The sequence below is a fragment of the Kuraishia capsulata genome, genomic scaffold, assembly GCF_000576695.1.
Source record: "Kuraishia capsulata CBS 1993 genomic scaffold, Kuraishia_capsulata_scaffold_1, whole genome shotgun sequence".
Classification (NCBI taxonomy): domain Eukaryota; kingdom Fungi; phylum Ascomycota; class Pichiomycetes; order Pichiales; family Pichiaceae; genus Kuraishia; species Kuraishia capsulata.
The window spans coordinates 721,333-737,445 of NW_019172950.1; the positions used below are offsets into that span (position 1 = coordinate 721,333).

At 44.6% G+C, this 16,113-nt stretch overlaps 9 protein-coding genes across 9 annotated transcripts; 4 read left to right on the forward strand and 5 right to left on the reverse strand.

Annotated features, from left to right (window-relative positions):
- Nucleotides 1-580: 580 nt before the first annotated feature.
- On the reverse strand, nucleotides 581-1,087 carry KUCA_T00000383001 (uncharacterized protein; the record flags this gene model as incomplete). The annotated part of the gene is made up of 1 exon (XM_022604918.1): nucleotides 581-1,087. One exon carries the CDS (start codon nucleotides 1,085-1,087, stop codon nucleotides 581-583), a length of 507 nt encoding a protein of 168 aa, XP_022456438.1.
- Nucleotides 1,088-1,480: 393 nt separating this feature from the next.
- On the reverse strand, nucleotides 1,481-2,076 carry KUCA_T00000384001 (uncharacterized protein; the record flags this gene model as incomplete). The annotated part of the gene is made up of 2 exons (XM_022604920.1): nucleotides 1,481-1,783; nucleotides 1,840-2,076. The coding sequence occupies 2 exons, from the start codon at nucleotides 2,074-2,076 to the stop codon at nucleotides 1,481-1,483; spliced, it is 540 nt and encodes a 179-aa protein (XP_022456439.1).
- A 332-nt stretch (nucleotides 2,077-2,408) lies between these two features.
- KUCA_T00000385001 (uncharacterized protein) lies at nucleotides 2,409-3,509 on the forward strand (the record flags this gene model as incomplete). The annotated part of the gene is made up of 1 exon (XM_022604921.1): nucleotides 2,409-3,509. The coding sequence occupies one exon, from the start codon at nucleotides 2,409-2,411 to the stop codon at nucleotides 3,507-3,509; it is 1,101 nt and encodes a 366-aa protein (XP_022456440.1).
- Nucleotides 3,510-3,560: 51 nt separating this feature from the next.
- Nucleotides 3,561-3,869, forward strand: KUCA_T00000386001 (uncharacterized protein; the record flags this gene model as incomplete). The annotated part of the gene is made up of 1 exon (XM_022604922.1): nucleotides 3,561-3,869. One exon carries the CDS (start codon nucleotides 3,561-3,563, stop codon nucleotides 3,867-3,869), a length of 309 nt encoding a protein of 102 aa, XP_022456441.1.
- A 178-nt stretch (nucleotides 3,870-4,047) lies between these two features.
- On the forward strand, nucleotides 4,048-5,670 carry KUCA_T00000387001 (uncharacterized protein; the record flags this gene model as incomplete). Its single annotated transcript, XM_022604923.1, has 1 exon — nucleotides 4,048-5,670. One exon carries the CDS (start codon nucleotides 4,048-4,050, stop codon nucleotides 5,668-5,670), a length of 1,623 nt encoding a protein of 540 aa, XP_022456442.1.
- Nucleotides 5,671-5,977: 307 nt separating this feature from the next.
- On the reverse strand, nucleotides 5,978-7,339 carry KUCA_T00000388001 (uncharacterized protein; the record flags this gene model as incomplete). The annotated part of the gene is made up of 1 exon (XM_022604924.1): nucleotides 5,978-7,339. One exon carries the CDS (start codon nucleotides 7,337-7,339, stop codon nucleotides 5,978-5,980), a length of 1,362 nt encoding a protein of 453 aa, XP_022456443.1.
- Nucleotides 7,340-7,994: 655 nt separating this feature from the next.
- Nucleotides 7,995-8,903, reverse strand: KUCA_T00000389001 (uncharacterized protein; the record flags this gene model as incomplete). The annotated part of the gene is made up of 1 exon (XM_022604925.1): nucleotides 7,995-8,903. The coding sequence occupies one exon, from the start codon at nucleotides 8,901-8,903 to the stop codon at nucleotides 7,995-7,997; it is 909 nt and encodes a 302-aa protein (XP_022456444.1).
- A 516-nt stretch (nucleotides 8,904-9,419) lies between these two features.
- KUCA_T00000390001 (uncharacterized protein) lies at nucleotides 9,420-12,530 on the reverse strand (the record flags this gene model as incomplete). Its single annotated transcript, XM_022604926.1, has 1 exon — nucleotides 9,420-12,530. The coding sequence occupies one exon, from the start codon at nucleotides 12,528-12,530 to the stop codon at nucleotides 9,420-9,422; it is 3,111 nt and encodes a 1,036-aa protein (XP_022456445.1).
- A 579-nt stretch (nucleotides 12,531-13,109) lies between these two features.
- Nucleotides 13,110-16,103, forward strand: KUCA_T00000391001 (uncharacterized protein; the record flags this gene model as incomplete). The annotated part of the gene is made up of 1 exon (XM_022604927.1): nucleotides 13,110-16,103. One exon carries the CDS (start codon nucleotides 13,110-13,112, stop codon nucleotides 16,101-16,103), a length of 2,994 nt encoding a protein of 997 aa, XP_022456446.1.
- Between the last annotated feature and the right edge of the window lie 10 nt (nucleotides 16,104-16,113).

The following is a 16,113-nucleotide window of genomic DNA, read 5'->3' on the forward strand; positions in this document are numbered from 1 at the left end:
AAGGCTTGTATTGCATCCTTGTGGGATTACATGGCATTCTTAAGTTTTTGAGTGCTTGAAGCATTTCATTTTTGTGGGGAGGCCAGGTGATTAGTTCTTTTTTTACAGTTTAATTTTTTTTTTTGAAGTCTGATCGAGAAACGGGTATCAGATCCATCATCTATCGAATACATCATATCATAATTTAGTCACGTATAGGAGTAGTTGGGAGGTAAATGTGAACTGAGTACATCCAAAAAGTCTAATTGTATGCATAGGTTGTGCCTCATGTAACAAAATTCAGGCCCTGCTTAAAACTGTTCAGTCTGATACTGTATACTCACTCAATCCCATAAAGCAATATTATAACCCCAATCTATAAAGCGAATTCAAATCCCATTATCGTCTCTAATGGTGTGACCAGGTATCAATCCAGGTGGATAGCTTAATCAGCGCATCTTCGATTAAGTCAGTTTCTGAAGGCACGATCACGGTTCAATTTCCTCAAGTCGCGTGTATTGTTGAAACGTTGACTGGGGTCATCTAATTTTGAGGAATCCGCATCAGACTCATCCAGTTCTTCCGTATGGTGGTGCAAAAACTAATCAAATCTCCAGCCGGAACTTTTGCCTAGGCTTGACATGAAACCGAAAATAAGCGTCACAGCTGCTAAGAAACCACCTGCCACCTTAACAGCTGACCAAGTAGGCAATCTCTCTTTCACATCAACAATCTCATTCGACTTCGACTCCGAATCATGTTCCACAATTAGAGTAACCTTCTTTGCCGAAAGTTGCATTACCCTGATCTTTAACCCTATTATCATCACATACTGATATTTCGCTGCGTTAGTCAGCAGGCGAAATATACTAAAAACTGACTGAACAAGTATTATGCGCCATGAACTCTTGCCAAGACTTGAATGCTGATCATCTCCCAAAGGAGTAGCTTGTAACGTAGAGTTGCTTCCATGATCAAATGTGTAAGGATAGACACACAGGAAAAACAACGATATGCATATGCCCACCACTAACACATAAAAGTGAAACTTCACAAGCACCGAGTCTCTAATTCGGTTTCGAGGCTTGTCGATCGTCAAAACACCCATGATGATTCAATTTGCAATCGGTATAGAGTGATTTTATCCCTTGGTACGCACTATGTGTTGCATACTTGCGGGAATTTGGACTGGGGGCTGGAGTTTGACAGTACACGCAAACTACTCTCCAGAAATACTTGAGTCGTGAAAAGTATCACATTAAGGAAGCAGAATTCTAATATAATCGGTTGAAATACCTCTTATGTCGATTCCTGGACTCCAAGAGATTATATCAGTAAGTGAGATCAGTCAAATGCGAATTTTTCACCATGAATTTTCGTCACTGTCCCATCACTAGGCAGATACACACTGGCTCCTCATATAGACACAACTTCAATTATTACGAATATCTAAAATTTCCAAATTTTTGAGATTTATACAAATTTCAGGTACCCTATCCACTCAATGCTCTTTGCCATCCCCACCAACCAGCATGATCATCAACAATACAGGAACTATGTACATCCAGTACTTTTGAATGAATGATTTTTCACCCACGAGAGGCTGTTCCTCGTTTGATGAGGCTGCCTGACCCTTCCCACTCTCCACTGGTGTCTTCTTGGTTCCAAGTCTTGGAGAAGCGCCTTTGCGAATCTCACGTTGCTCCAATTGCAAACCCTCCTCATCTATCTGAATCAAAGTCACGGAGTTTATGGTGTTGTTGACCAGCCTAAGCAACACCTTCTGACTTAGTGGATAGTCCACCTATGCACGGTTAGTGACAATGACTTGGCACTTCAAACAAAATACGCTGAACTCACCTCCTTGTGATTAAAACACTCTTGACCACTAATTCCCACACAGTATTTTCCACTAGGAAACTCAGCATCAGTGTGGGTCAGTTCCCATTTCTGGTCAAACCGAAGCTGGCCCAACTCGTACTTTGACTTGCCGTCACTGATGAACAAAGCGGGCGATTCCGTTGTTGCAATGGCCAACCCATTAACGATGCTAGCCAGCAAAGACAACACGGTGACAAATGTCAGATTTAACAACATTTCTTGAATAAATAGCCGTTTGAAGAGGAATAATAAGGACCATTGCAAACGAGATCCGAAGCCCATCATACATAAGGTCGTGAGATCTCCCAAAGGTGTAGCGATGAGGTCAAGTTCTCCACTTGTCACCTTCTTTGCCTCTTGTTTCTATCTCAACCGAAAAGCCAATTGTGCTTGAATCGGTGAAATGTTGTTGATATGGCTACTCATTCAGCTAGTACTGGCCAGTTGCTTGGATCGGTCCAACATTTTGCTAGATAATGATACTGTGAAGGTAAGAGCCTCGTTATCACCGGCCTCTCTCCGTGTCTAACTAACGCCTACAGTACACCATGGATGTTACGTATAGAGTCTTCGGTGATTCTGATATGCCACTCGTTTTGCCCGATGTCAATGATAATGTCTATGGAGCCATTGACCAAGTAGGCTATCGAAGGTGTCGATCGCAGAGAGCCACGATCCCCACCGATTTCAAGCCTAGTAGGCAACAGGTGTTGGAGATCGAATCTGCCAAAAAGGAGCTTCTGTCATTGATGACAGACATAGTGAACCCATTCATGATTGTACGTAACGATGTCAATTCTTTTTGGACGTATATCTATACGCCGAGTCTGGTATCGCAGCACCATTTCTCAGAGATCGATGGTCAGTTTAAAGCGCACCCGGACCAGTCATACACTTTGGGACGAGCTGAACCCCGTAACGGAACGGACAGTTTCCATGTGGAGTTTGATGAGAGGGGAACCATCAGTCTTTACGAAGAATGGAAAAACGGGACATTGTGCGACTTGACGTTGGAACCAAGAAAGATCAAGGTGAGTTATGTGTGTGATCCTAGTTACGAGAACAAGGATATGATCACGTCGATTGCAGAGCTACAAAGTTGCGAGTACGAGACCAGAATATCTGTGCCGGAACTATGTCGGTTTCCCAGTTTTAGAAAGCGATCGTTGGATTTAAGCAGACTAGAGTGCGAGGAATACCTGCCTACCATGTCGCACCAGGGAAGACTGAGTGTGATTGACATGAACAAGCTGGATGCTATTCCATTGGGAGAGGGCGTGATTTTGGGAACAATTGCGAATTATCCGTTCCATGTTTTGCTCACAACGGCTATGAGAGGTTCTCTTGATAATACCACGGAGATAAATAGGCAACTGTTGAAATCAGTGCTGCTGAGGATAGCAAAAAGGACACTTACCAACATCAACAGGTTTCCATGCCCTGATTGGTCGGATCAGAGTGCCAACAGCTTTGTGTTTACGTCAGACCTCTATGGCATCAATGGAATACGCATAGCCACGGTGTATCTCGAGGTCTTGGAAGATGAGGTATCCATCTCGACCACCGACAGTTCGTTCAGGTCGAACTACATCGTGTATAACGACAGGAATCCGTTTCCGTCTGAGATACTTCGAAACAGCAGAAGCTGAAAAAGCCCAGGATGGGGCCAGGAAACGCATAACCGAAAATACCAATACACAATGAGGGATGAAAAGATAAGAATCTACTCTAACGATACCACGATAATTTGCATGCACATTGTAGATTCCAGGTCTAGTATCAAGCCTGAGTTGATTGTCAGCAGCTGGAAGGATTTTGTAATCTGCAAATACCAAAGGGCATATCTCTATGGGGATAGGCTACATTCGTTCACCCAGATCGTCTGGCAGAGTTACATAGCTACGATTGCCCCAAAGGAGCTTTATAAATCTGAAGTCTTACTAGGAGACCTAACCTGCAACTTTCAATATACAGTGACGATTCTAGAAGATACTCAATGCCGTCTTTAATCCACACTGAAAAATAGCCTATGCCAACACGGGTGTGTCCCACCAAAAGAAGAAGCCGGAGCCGTTATCAGGCTCTCGGAGGCTTCAATTCCCCCGGCTTCAGAGGCAAAACGAGGTTACAATAATCCTTGGTGTTACTGGTTGAGACTTTCATTGCAATACATCGACTACTGCCACTATGTCTACCGAAACTGACTCACGTGCTCCAATTTGCGCGATGTTCATATCCAAGTTCGATGTTCACACGGGCTTCGCCTTGGAGTGGAGCCAGGTGCTGACAGGCTCGTCAGTCTCTCTCAAGAACCTCGAATACAAATCGCTACCTAGCGGCTTACACAATGTTGAGAAAGATGTGATTGCATTTGTGCAACCGCGGAACTCGGAAGATGCCCTGGGACAGGACAGCATATTGTACGGACTATCGGTGTTCAGACAGAATCTGGGGGTGGAGGCAGCATCCAGAGAGGACATAAAAATGTACTCTTTGGGTGTTTTGATTGATCCCAAGCACCTGATGCAAGGTGTTATACCTAAATGGAGACCCACCATATACAGCAGCACGTGGCTGTACGCTCGAGATCTGGAGAAGCTTTTGAAGCACTGGATGTCTCTGGAGGATTACAGCAATTTCGCCATGTTTGACAAATTCTTTGAGGAGCACAAGCTCAAGAACAATCTGAATAATGCCTTTAGACACATAGTGAAGTCGGTGAACCAGGCAAGGAAAGTGGGGATAGACGAGCCGATATTGAACCAGAAGGCATCTGATGGATCGCTGGCATCCACGGACTCGTCCATTTCAAAGTCTTCCAACCACATGCTACTGTTTCTGTCTAGCTTGGTGGATAATTTGGGTCCGTTGATTTTTCAGGTATGGAAACTGGCGCTGCTGAGGAAGAAAATCTTGATCAGTAATACCCATATGGCCATCGAGGACACTTGTGCCTACAACTACTGCATCTCCATTCTCTCGAGCATACCAGTGGATATATCAATGGAGATCAAGAAATGTGGGTCTCAGTCTTTTGAGCGACTGGAGTTCCTTCAGCCGTTGTACAGTGTTGGAATTAACGATATGACGACTCTGGAGGGCTTTACCGGGGGATATGTAGCCAACACCTCTGATTCTATCTTATTTGACAAGAAGAAGTTATATGACGTTTCTGTGGAACTGAGGGACCCCAGTAATGAGGAGAGTATACCAAAAATTGGGGATAACATCAAGGCCACCCAGAGAGACTACAAGAAGTTTTTGGTGCTTTCTGAGCTAATATCTGGAGATAAACATGATTCCAGTTCACCTGATTGGGTCCATAAAGTCACAGAACAGACATCGTTGAGGGAATTTGCATGGCTTGGATTTTCGTGGTGGGCTACTGCCGGGGAGAACTCCAAGAGAGACGATGAACTTAGTCTGGAGCGCGAACTGGTGTCCAAGAACTTCAATGATTACTCTGGTCAACCTGGCGATTACCCGGAAGATATTGACCGTGTTTTGGGAACGGTGGGATATTTCCAAGATCTGACGATCAAAATTTTCAGCATGCTGATTGACCTGATCAATAATCATAACGAAGACTTCAAGAGCCCGGATTACGACGACGAAGACGATGATCAGACTCGCCTGGTTGAAAACAACGATGATGACAAGATCATCTGGATAAGTCCAAATGACATAGCGGAGATGGGGCTTGATCCATACAGCTCATTTGATGCGCAATTTGTGGTCGAGTTAGTGGAGGTCTGGTTCAACAGACGTGCTAGGATAGGCTCTTATTTGGGCAATTTTTGTTGTTTTTGAGGTAAGAAGGACGCTCCAGGTTTTGTATATTTCACGTTATGTTCATTCTCAAATTCAGGTATTTTTTTATTTGGGAATTTCGTCCTTTTTCAGGCCGAGATCTCAAGAGAACACTCCATTTGACTTATCTTTTACGGAAAGGGAGCTAAAAGAGCAAACTGCCAGTTTTGTATATTTTTCGCTAACCTGTGTATTCTTCCACACGCTCTGTATGTTGTCATTTTGTTTCTCATGTCGTGCTACACGTCCCCAAAACGTTATCAGTTTGTCCTTATTTTCGTCAATACTTAAATCTCACCAGCCCTTTTCAGATAACCATCCACACAGCAGTCGAGACAACTGCCACCAGAACCACTGCGGTTAGTATCCCCGCACCCACCTTGTCCTTACGCACGATATCAACTTCGTTTGCGTTGGTGTCAGTGGAAGTTCCCAGACCGGCATCTGGATTACTCTTAGACGAGCCTCCGGTGGTTGCCTTGTAAGGGCCAGGTCTTTGGTCAATCAAAAGATTCTGGATACACTCCAGAGCAGATATTTGCTCTCCTAAACCGTAGACACCATCCCAACCGTCATGAGACCAATTCTGACCACAAGTGACATTATCCGTACCTCCTGAACATGACTGGGCAGCACCTTGGGCAGAGGCTGTCAACACTTCGTAAACTTTATCGTAAAGCGAAGGCACCAAAACTGCTGTCATACCCAGCGATCTAGAGAAGATCGACTTGAAGGACCTTTGATCGTTGTTACATGTACCAGAGTCTTGACACTGCCGTTCATACATCACATTATCCTTCAAAAATATCGAGATTCCGTTGAACAAGCTGGTGGCACGATCTTCCCATTTGGACTCTCCAGTCATGTTATACAGGTAGGAACAACCTGCAATGAGGATACCGTAGTTGTAAGTCCATTCGTCCTCTCCGACGGTGGGACATTCATCGTCCACGATGTCAGCACCATCGTAAACACTTATGGAATCCCCGCTTTCAACAACAAAACCAACATCCTCCATCCAATCCCAAACGGTAGAGGCGGTGTCGGCATAGGTATCGTTATCGAGGTACCTTCCCAGTCTAGCAGCCATGTGGAAAAGACATCCGTTAGAAATGGTATTCTTATAGTTATAACCGTTGTTCCAGGTGAAGATTTGCCATCTAAGTCCACCATCACATGTGGTATTGTCCCACCTAGCCCACATGGTGTTGTAGACGGCTTGGGCAAGCTCTAGCCAAGATGGATCATCATCGGAAGTTGGATTGGTGAAGTTTCTCTCGACCGCACCCATTACGGCAAACCCCCAAAATCCTTGATCATCGTTACCTTCCGTGAAGGACTGGTTGGATGGGATGTAGTTGTTTTTATCACCTTTCTGAGCAATCAGGGCATTGTAGATGGTCTCTTCGTAAGTGTCGTTTTGGCAAAAATACCAGGTATCAATCATACCACCAAAAACTTCACCCGCTAACCACCAATAATAAGGCGACTGAAACTCACCCACAGTTCCACCATATCTGTAGCCTTCATAGTAGTCCATGATACCGTTGGTGATGTCTGTGGCTCCGCTGCAGATGGAGGTCTTGCTAGTGACATCTAGATCAAAACCGCGAACAAGCGAAAAGAGCAAACTGGCGTACACCAGCGCGGATTTCCGCAGAGAAACCATGTTGAAAATATACTTTTGGGAATAAAAAATCCGTGAGAACGTTGACGATCACAACAGACTCGTGTAGATCAGTTGTGCTGTTTGCGCCTTGTTGTTTCCACCTTGTTGTTTCAAGCTTGAATTCTAGCTTGATCAGTTCTAAACAAACAAATCAACAGTTCCGAGATCTCAGAATCAGGGACCTAGTAACAAATGTGTAGCAAATAATAAAATAACCTGATTTAACAATTCAACAACGGAGCAAAATGGATAAAGTGTGCAACCACAACGATCAAGTTATTTTTACAACAGTCGTGGGGCCAGGCTGTGTAAAACTTGTTCCTGGCACATCGAGCAGATTTCAAGATTCCGGCTAATTTTGTGCGGCGTACGTTGGAATGGGTCGGAATGGGCTGAAATGAGGGGAAATGATAAAAGAGGGAGCACTTGAGAATTGACTAGTAGCAGGAATAGTTATATGGCTTCACAGATATGAAATTGCCAACGAATTTGACTCTCGTGACGGTTATGATTTGGAATTCGGTCATAGCGCTGGGGGTGGTGAAACTGTGATCAAAGTGTGTGTGTGTTTGCCTTGGCATTGAGTTGTGAACTTACGATAAAATATCTTTCGGACCAGCTATTATTACATTATTAATTACCTGTACAGTTCTGTTCATTCAATTCCAAAAAACTTGGGCACTTGCTCCAAACTACTCACCACGACTTGTTTCTCACCCAACACCCTCAAATCCTCTCGATCCCGTAGATACCCCAAGCTCCTGGTTCTGTCCAACAATATGGCCCCCATTCCTGCTTTCTGAGCGCACTCCAAGTCTTTCTTATATTCATCTCCAACATGCCAGGAGTTCTCCAACAATTCTTGCTGAGAGTACTTCGTCAGTTGTGGTTCAGTTTCTCCGGTTTTCAGCAAGATTTTTTTGAAGAAAGCAGGGTCGGGCTTAGACACCTCCAGGTCATAAGACAGAAATATCGAGCTGGCACTGAAATAATCACCTAGCTCAAATGTGTCTATAATCAGACGAGTGACACCAGCATCTGCATTACTGGCTATTACGGTATGGATCCCGTTTTCTTGAAGTTTGCGTAAACACGGCTTCACATCCTCGAAGACGCGATATGCTTCTCTGGTTGAAAAATGAGCCACTAGCTCTGGTATCAATTCTGGAGGCAGACTTCCACCACATTGCGACAAATCAGCTTCAGAAAATACTCTTTCGAGTAGAGTAGTCCAGAACATAGAAATGGTCCAGCCTTTATATTTTCCGAAGTTTGGGTGTGTCGAACTGAGTTCTCGGTAGTAGTTCAAGTATCGCTCAGCTATGGTGGACTGGTCCATAAGGACGTGGTATTTGGAGGCTATCTCATGGTATTGGCTCTCAATGGAGTCTTTGGGTGTGTAGATGGTGTCGTAAGCATCGAAAGTGATGATAAATGGCCTGGTAAATTTGTAAGCTGCAGCGTTCATTTTGATTGGTTCGGTTGAGTATTTGCGTAGAGACCTTTTGATATTGGAAAATGAGATTGATGCGATTCGCGGTAGCAACATCATATACTTGTTCATGTAAAAGAAAATGATCAGAGTCCAATCTTCTTCATTATCCTTTGTATCAGAGGATCTTCAGGTTTTCTCCTTCGGACACCGAGGAGGTTATTTATTGCGATGGTTACGGCAATGGTCACCCAGATGGTCAGCACGAGGGTCATCTGCTCGTACGATAACAGATAAGGGCTCTAATGATCCCCTCTATGAACCAGCCTATTTAAAATATGCTCCCAATTAGCGCTAAAAAAAATCAAAAATCAAACAAAAAAAGAGCTGGTAATGATGCAAAAATGTAGTCTCGTAACCGCAATTAAATCAAAATGCAGTTATCATTTTTTGAAATAATAACGATTGGGCGTCTCCATGGTCTATATGTATGTAGCCTGTAGCCTGCAAAAGACCAATAAATGATGAGAAGGTGCGATCTATATCACCACAATTATATGACTAGCTTGAAAGACAATTACCAAATCGACATAATATGATTTTTCTCATCATCTTTATATCACTATATTCATATATTTATAGCCTGTTTCATCCCAGCAGCACCTCCCAGCCCCAGTCCTTCATCACGGTCGTCCAATGAGTCCACGATTTGATTCGGTCGCCCTCAAACTCGAAGCCAACATTATCGTCTTCTGAATTCAGATATCCGGAGATCTGGAATGCCAATCTGGCATGATGTTCCTCGTCCTCGGAGCCATTGGAGCCCCGATGGTCATTCGACGAATTACTACCATCGTACTGGCTCTGGGCCTTGGCCTTCATCTTCCTCTTCTTGAAGATGTCTTTTCTGGCCCACACCTCTTTGACCACTTCCAAGGATCGATCAACGTTTCCGATCCACAGTTTTTGCGAAAGCAGTTCCCAGCGATTTTTGCACCACGCTCTTTCGTCGCCAGGCCTAGCCTCGCAGGAGGCCACCAGCAGAGGGAAAATATGCGCAATGCATGTTCTGGAGGAAGCTGGAATAGAGGCAAAAAGCATCAATACCTTCTCAGCTAGTGCATGTGAGGATTTTGAGGGAATTTCAGGAACTGCTTGGTGAAGATAAATCAAAGTAGAATATCTGTAGGCCTCAGCTGTTGATATTGCCGAAGCAAGATCTAGCAGAGGGTCTTCAATCTGAGTATTCTTGAAAGCCGAGGAACTTGGCTGCCATTTTTCAAGTTCTGATTTCAATTCCACGGCTTGTGAGACAATTGTTAGCGAGTTTTTATTCTCTTTTCTCACCTTCGAAATCAAACTAGCCACTCTGCCAATAATTGGAAACAGAGTCTGGCCCACTCCCAGCAGTGGGTCAATTTCATCTCCACCCTTCAGATTAAAGCTCTTGAAAGCCTCAAGCAAATTTGGTTGTTTCGATTTTGACTTTGTAGATGATCTTTTTTTCTTTCTGGGTATCTCGGTAACATCGTCGTCGGTGACCACAGCAAAGTCGGATTCTTCGTCCTTGACATTCTCGTAGGTCTCATCATCTTCTTCAGAGGTCATACGGGCCAGAACGTCAAAGTAGACCCAGGCGTTGAATAAAAACTTCAGGCCTTTGGGAACAACATCATCTTTAGCACAAAGTGATGAGCTTGAGTTGGACCGGTACATGCTTCCACTAGAGTTGCTGCGATGCAGACTCTCTATATCGCTGTCCATGGTAGAACCAACAGACATGGTCCTGCTTCCTGGACTGACCGCGCTAATGGTGGAATCTCCAGTAGTTAAATGGCTTGCACCCATATTGGTCTTTATGTTTTGCAGAATCTGCAATATCATGGTACGTGCACCTTTTAAATGGGCAATACCCGTAGAAATGTGTCTGTCCCAGGCCTCACTCATGGCGAGTGCAATACACGTAGCGAGTGCTACATCCGGCGGAATGGTCTTATCTTTGAGGCCATGCACTAACTCGACAATTGCCGTTTTCATATGCTTCATACCTTGAGATCTCAAAACAGAATCTCCCCGAGCAACATGAAAACAGGTCATCGAACTGAGGGCATTAAACATAACAGAGTAGTCCCTGGCCAACGGCAAAACCACGGTTCTCCATGGGTTCTCAGTAGGGCCATTTTTCATGGACATAATTCCACATGTGTATCGATCAAAGGCACTTAACATTTTTGAATATTGGTCACCTAACTCAACATACTTTGGCAACTTCGAAATGTCGAATGGACTAGCAGCCGACTCGGGGGAATTGGAAGTGTAGTTCTTCACCACCACCATCTGACCTGATTGAGAAGATGTTGAAGGGTAAGCTGATTGTGAGGAAGATCTATTTTTCGACCTTTGTAGCTTATCCTCCTCTTCTTTCGCCTTTATATGTGACACCTCTGGAGAATTCGCAACCATATCCAGATTGCCTGGACTGGGCACTGCAAGATCGCCTTCAAAGTTGGTGAAAGCAGATATGAAGGACGAAAAACTTGGAGAAGCAATATGCGAAGCAATCTGGTCTGCATTGAGAGGCTGCTGAATACCGCCTGGAGTTCCAATAGTCCCAAAGTTGGGACTACTGGCAGCAATGGCCTGGAACTGCTCCATTGCAGCTGGGTTATCGCTCAACGCAGCAGCCAGTCTAGGAGAATCCAGATAGCCATCAGCTTTTGTGGACATACTGATCAACTCCAGAAGAGGATTTCCTGGTGACATTACCGCAACAGAAAGAGATTCCCTTCTTTGGGGAGCATGCAGATTCAGAGGTGACTGTGCATTCGACACGGTTGGCGACGCAACCTTGAAAAAATCACTGGGCGAGCTCATACTAAAAGGCGAAATACCAGCACTGGGAGGATGAAAATCCGGTGATGGTGCGCGTGTTGAAAAAATATCTGGCCTTGGATGAACCAGCAGAGATCCTTTGGACTCCTCATCCAGACCGTTCTCCAAATCAGAGGGAGCAGCAGAAGTTGATGACGACGAGCTCTTGGTATCTGATTTTGTGGGATTAAGCAAATCTGTAGGGCTTAGACCTCGCTGTAGCCTAACACTCTTGGCTTTTGGTGCGGGCGTTTCACTTTTGATTTGAACTGGTTGATCACCAGACTGCAGGTTCGACTGCAGGTTTGTCTGCATCAGTGCATCTGATTGGGAGGAAGCACTCGTGACATTTCCATCCTTTTTAATTGCCTGAGCAAGATTGAAATTGTTTATAGTGGAAACCAAAGCCCGTGCGAGTTCAGGATTACGGCCTTTAGCGATAAGGTCGTTGGCAATGGCTATTTCTGCGGTGGACCTTCCAGTCACAGATAATGTGGCTGCTTCTAAGGCCTTCTGGACCAGATCCGAATTCGCAGACAGTAGCATCGATTCCCTCTCTATGTTGGGCCGTGACACCTGTGGCACATGTTTCTGGCTATTTTGCATGCTGACTTTCTGGCCGGTGGCAGTATCATCAAAAGTTTTCCATTTGAATGCCGTAGCATATCCACTGCACAAAACGTTTCTCTTCTGGCAATTTCCACAAAAAGGTCTTTCTTCGCTGCACTTTAGCCTTTTCTTCTTGCAAGTGAGGCATCCATTCCTGGATTTGGTCTTTTTCCGTTTGTCATCGGCGGGTGGTGGAGCGCTTCTCTTCAAAGATGGGGTTGAGGAGGTTGAGGAGCTCAACGAGACTACGCTCTCTGCAGACTTCATCGAGGACGACATTCAGTGTATTTCCTGGGTTTTCGGTCACAAAATGGGCATTCTCTGGTCAAGAATATGATGGCAAAAGTTTCAAAACGGATCGTCCGCGACCGGTAAGCTGCACCGAGCCGACTGATCAACACTAATTCGGGAAGCCAGTGCCTTTAGATAAGCACAGATAACAGTGGGGGACCAAGGGCGCTTGAGAGCCTAAAAATCCCTAATGGTTTCAAAGAATATGAAAGCTGAGTAGTGCAGAAGTAACAATGAGAATTCTGAGAGTTCAGTAGTGTTTTTTTTGCAGGATATTCACCGTTCTGCTAGGTGTAGTACTCCCCTTTCTCAGGGTAATCACTATCTCTGGTCAGGTATACTGCGCTTATCATTGGGCTCGCCTAATCCCAAAAGGGTAAAAGAATCCGTGAGTTGCTGCAGCACGACAATTTTGGCTGGGAGGTCGTCCGCCGTCAAAAACCATATTCACACTCGTGTATGAACCAAACCTTGGATTTTTTTCAGAGATCTTTAATGCAGGTAGGTTGAGGCTCATAACAGATTGAACAGCTATCCAGACTCAAGAGTGGAAGCAGGAATTGGCTCATGACCGAGATAAAATTGCTTCAGAGCTCTGGGCCTATTTTGGCTGTGAAGTTTGTGGACTCTCTGCTTCTGAGTGGTGAGGGTCCCCATCTAGTTGCCAATGATGTCTCTACAACATCTAGAGTGTTTCAAAAACTGGCTTTCAAGAAGAACAAGATCCACGGCATAGCGGTGAGCTCCAAAAATGTTGTGGGATTATGGGGAGGCAGATCGTTGGCATTTGAATCTTTGGCTGGTCTTTTGGACGAGAAGCATGCTATAGAAGAACTGGCCATCAACGACTGGATTGTGCATGTTGGCTTCAGTACCGATGGTGAAGTTGCTTATGTCTTGACCTCACACAATCTGGTTCTCGTTATTAATGTGACGACCCACAAGATATTATCTTCAAAGTCATGTGGAGAGAAAAGTTTACTGTACTCCGGTTATGTGAGTGTGACTGGCACTGAGGTAACTGTCGCTGCAGGTACAGTCATGAGTGGAATCGTCATTTGGAATCTGGCCACTGAAACGATCGCACACAACCTCAAGGGTCATGAGGGCTCAATTTTTGGTGTGAGGATATCTGATGATGGCAAAAAACTCATATCATGTTCTGACGATCGTTCCATCAAATTATGGGATCTGGAAACTGGGAAGAACATTGCGACGGGCTGGGGACACGGTGCTCGTATTTGGCATCTACAGTTCTTCCAGAAAAATACCAAAATACTCAGCACGTCTGAGGATTGTACAGTGAGAGTATGGGATGCGGAGTCAGAGGATTTAGCAAATGTGGAGGTTTTCAATGCCCACCAAGGCAAGAATGCTTGGTGTGGTGATGTGAACGAAGAGATCGGGATTATTGCTACAGGCGGGTCTGATGGAAGGCTACGCATATTTGATGTTCAGGAGAGCAAACGTGAAGGTGCTGTTATTAAACAATGGTCTCCTGAGTCTGTTTCTGATGCTACCGAAACACCTTTCACCAATAACGAGATTTTCAAAGAGTATGTTGCAGTTGCAGGAGGCGTTGTTTGTGTGACTTCGGAGGGTAGTCTGTTTTTCCTGAACAAGGAATTGCAATGGAAGCTTTTGCTGAAGGATCCAAGGTTTGCAGGATTTTCTTTGGTAAGAAGTTTCGAAATAGAGAACGTGGTTGTCGTCACGTCCAAAGACGGCACCCATCTTTTGATCAAGCTTGCAGAAGACGGCTCTGTCCAAGAACAAAAATCCTTTCAAACTGAAGGACTCAAGGGAAAAGTCACAAATGTGCTAGTAACAACAGATATTGATACCATGATGATGGTTGTTGAGTCTCCTGTCCCTAGTGACCCCTTTGTTCTCTACGTTTTCTCCAGTGGGCTTGATGTTAAGTCAACCCTCAAGCTGCCCAAACCCGACACGCGCTTTGTTTCTTCCAGCTTAGCGTACGACGTGCAAAATGATTGGATTCTCATTTCGTCAAGATATACAACTCTCGTGATGTACGAGCTCAGTTCTCAGACCTTACTGCACACATGGAAAAAGTTTGTTCCTGGAGATACCGTTTCCTCGGTAAGGGTTTCGCTAAGTGCGAAAAATAAGGTGGTTTTTTCTGTGGTTATACGTGACGGATCTTATTACTATCTCGAAGTCACTAATGAAATTGGAGAAATCCAGTCAAGCATTTTGGGAGAAAACAGAATTCAGAAAGGATTCCTAGAGGGAATGTTGGAAAGCGATAATGGCGACATCTTACTTTACGGTTTCAGAAGTTCCCAGTTTTTTGTCTGGAACGAAACTCAACAGTACGAGGTCTTCACCGAAACCTGTGGGGGTCCTCACAGACAATGGCTTTTTAAAAGACTTGAAGGAGATTCGTTCATGTTCATGTATACGAGAGCGTCCTCAATCAACGTGAGAGTAACCGGAAAATTCCCACTACATTCACGTGCTATTAATGTTGGAAATAACGGCCGAGAAATCAGAAGCATCTCCATTCAGCAAAAAGTCCGCGCAGACCGCACAAATCTCATGTTGACTGGTTCTGAAGATACTTGCATTCGTCTGTCGGTGGTTGATGATGCCAAGCATATTAAAAACGTTTGGTCCGAAAGAAAACATGTTTCCGGAATCCAGAAGGTCAAGTTCATAGACTCAAATCTGGCGATCTCTTCCGCTGCTAGAGAAGAGCTTTTTGTGTGGTCAATTGATGATACATATCCAAAGAGACCATATATCTCGGTTTTGGCAACGCTTGCACCTACCAGTGCCAACCCAGATCTTCGTATTATGGACTTTGACACTGTTCCTGTTCTCGAAGCCGAAAAAACAGTTGGATATCTTCTGGCCACTGTCTATTCCGATTCTGCCATAAGAATTTGGTATTTTGACCTGAAATCACGGTCCTTCAAGCTGCTCGTGGAAGACAGATACAGCACCTGCTGTCTGCTTGATGCGGCGCTCATCACCAGAGAGGCTGCGCTTTACCTAATGACAGGTGCCACCGATGGCTATATTTCAGTTTGGAATATTACAGAGATTCTTGATTCCAGTCTGAGTGTTTCGGGTGGAAAATGTCTACTACAGTCATTGAAGACGGATGCCTCAACCAAGCTACCAGAATGCTTGGTAAAACAACAGATACACCAATCGGGTATAAAATCTGTTGACATTAGATCAACACCTGAGGCAGTATACATAATCACTGGTGGTGACGATAATTCTCTTTCATTACTGAGATTGTTCTCTAGAAACCCGTCGTCATTGGAGGTTCTGTCACTCGTTGCTAATGCTGCTTCTTCTACCATCACCTCCGTTGAGTTCATTCCAGACTCCCTCAAGGTGTTTGCCACAAGTGTTGACCAAATAATCAGGATTTGGGACTATTCAGTTGATGATCAGCTAACTCTCGAAAAGAAGGAATATGTCACCGTGGCAGACACAGGCTGTTCAGCCGTGGCCTCAATTGGTGATAAGCCTATTGGGTTCGTGGGAGGAGCCGGTCTTTCTGTCTACTCTCTGGAAATTTGAACCACGTCAT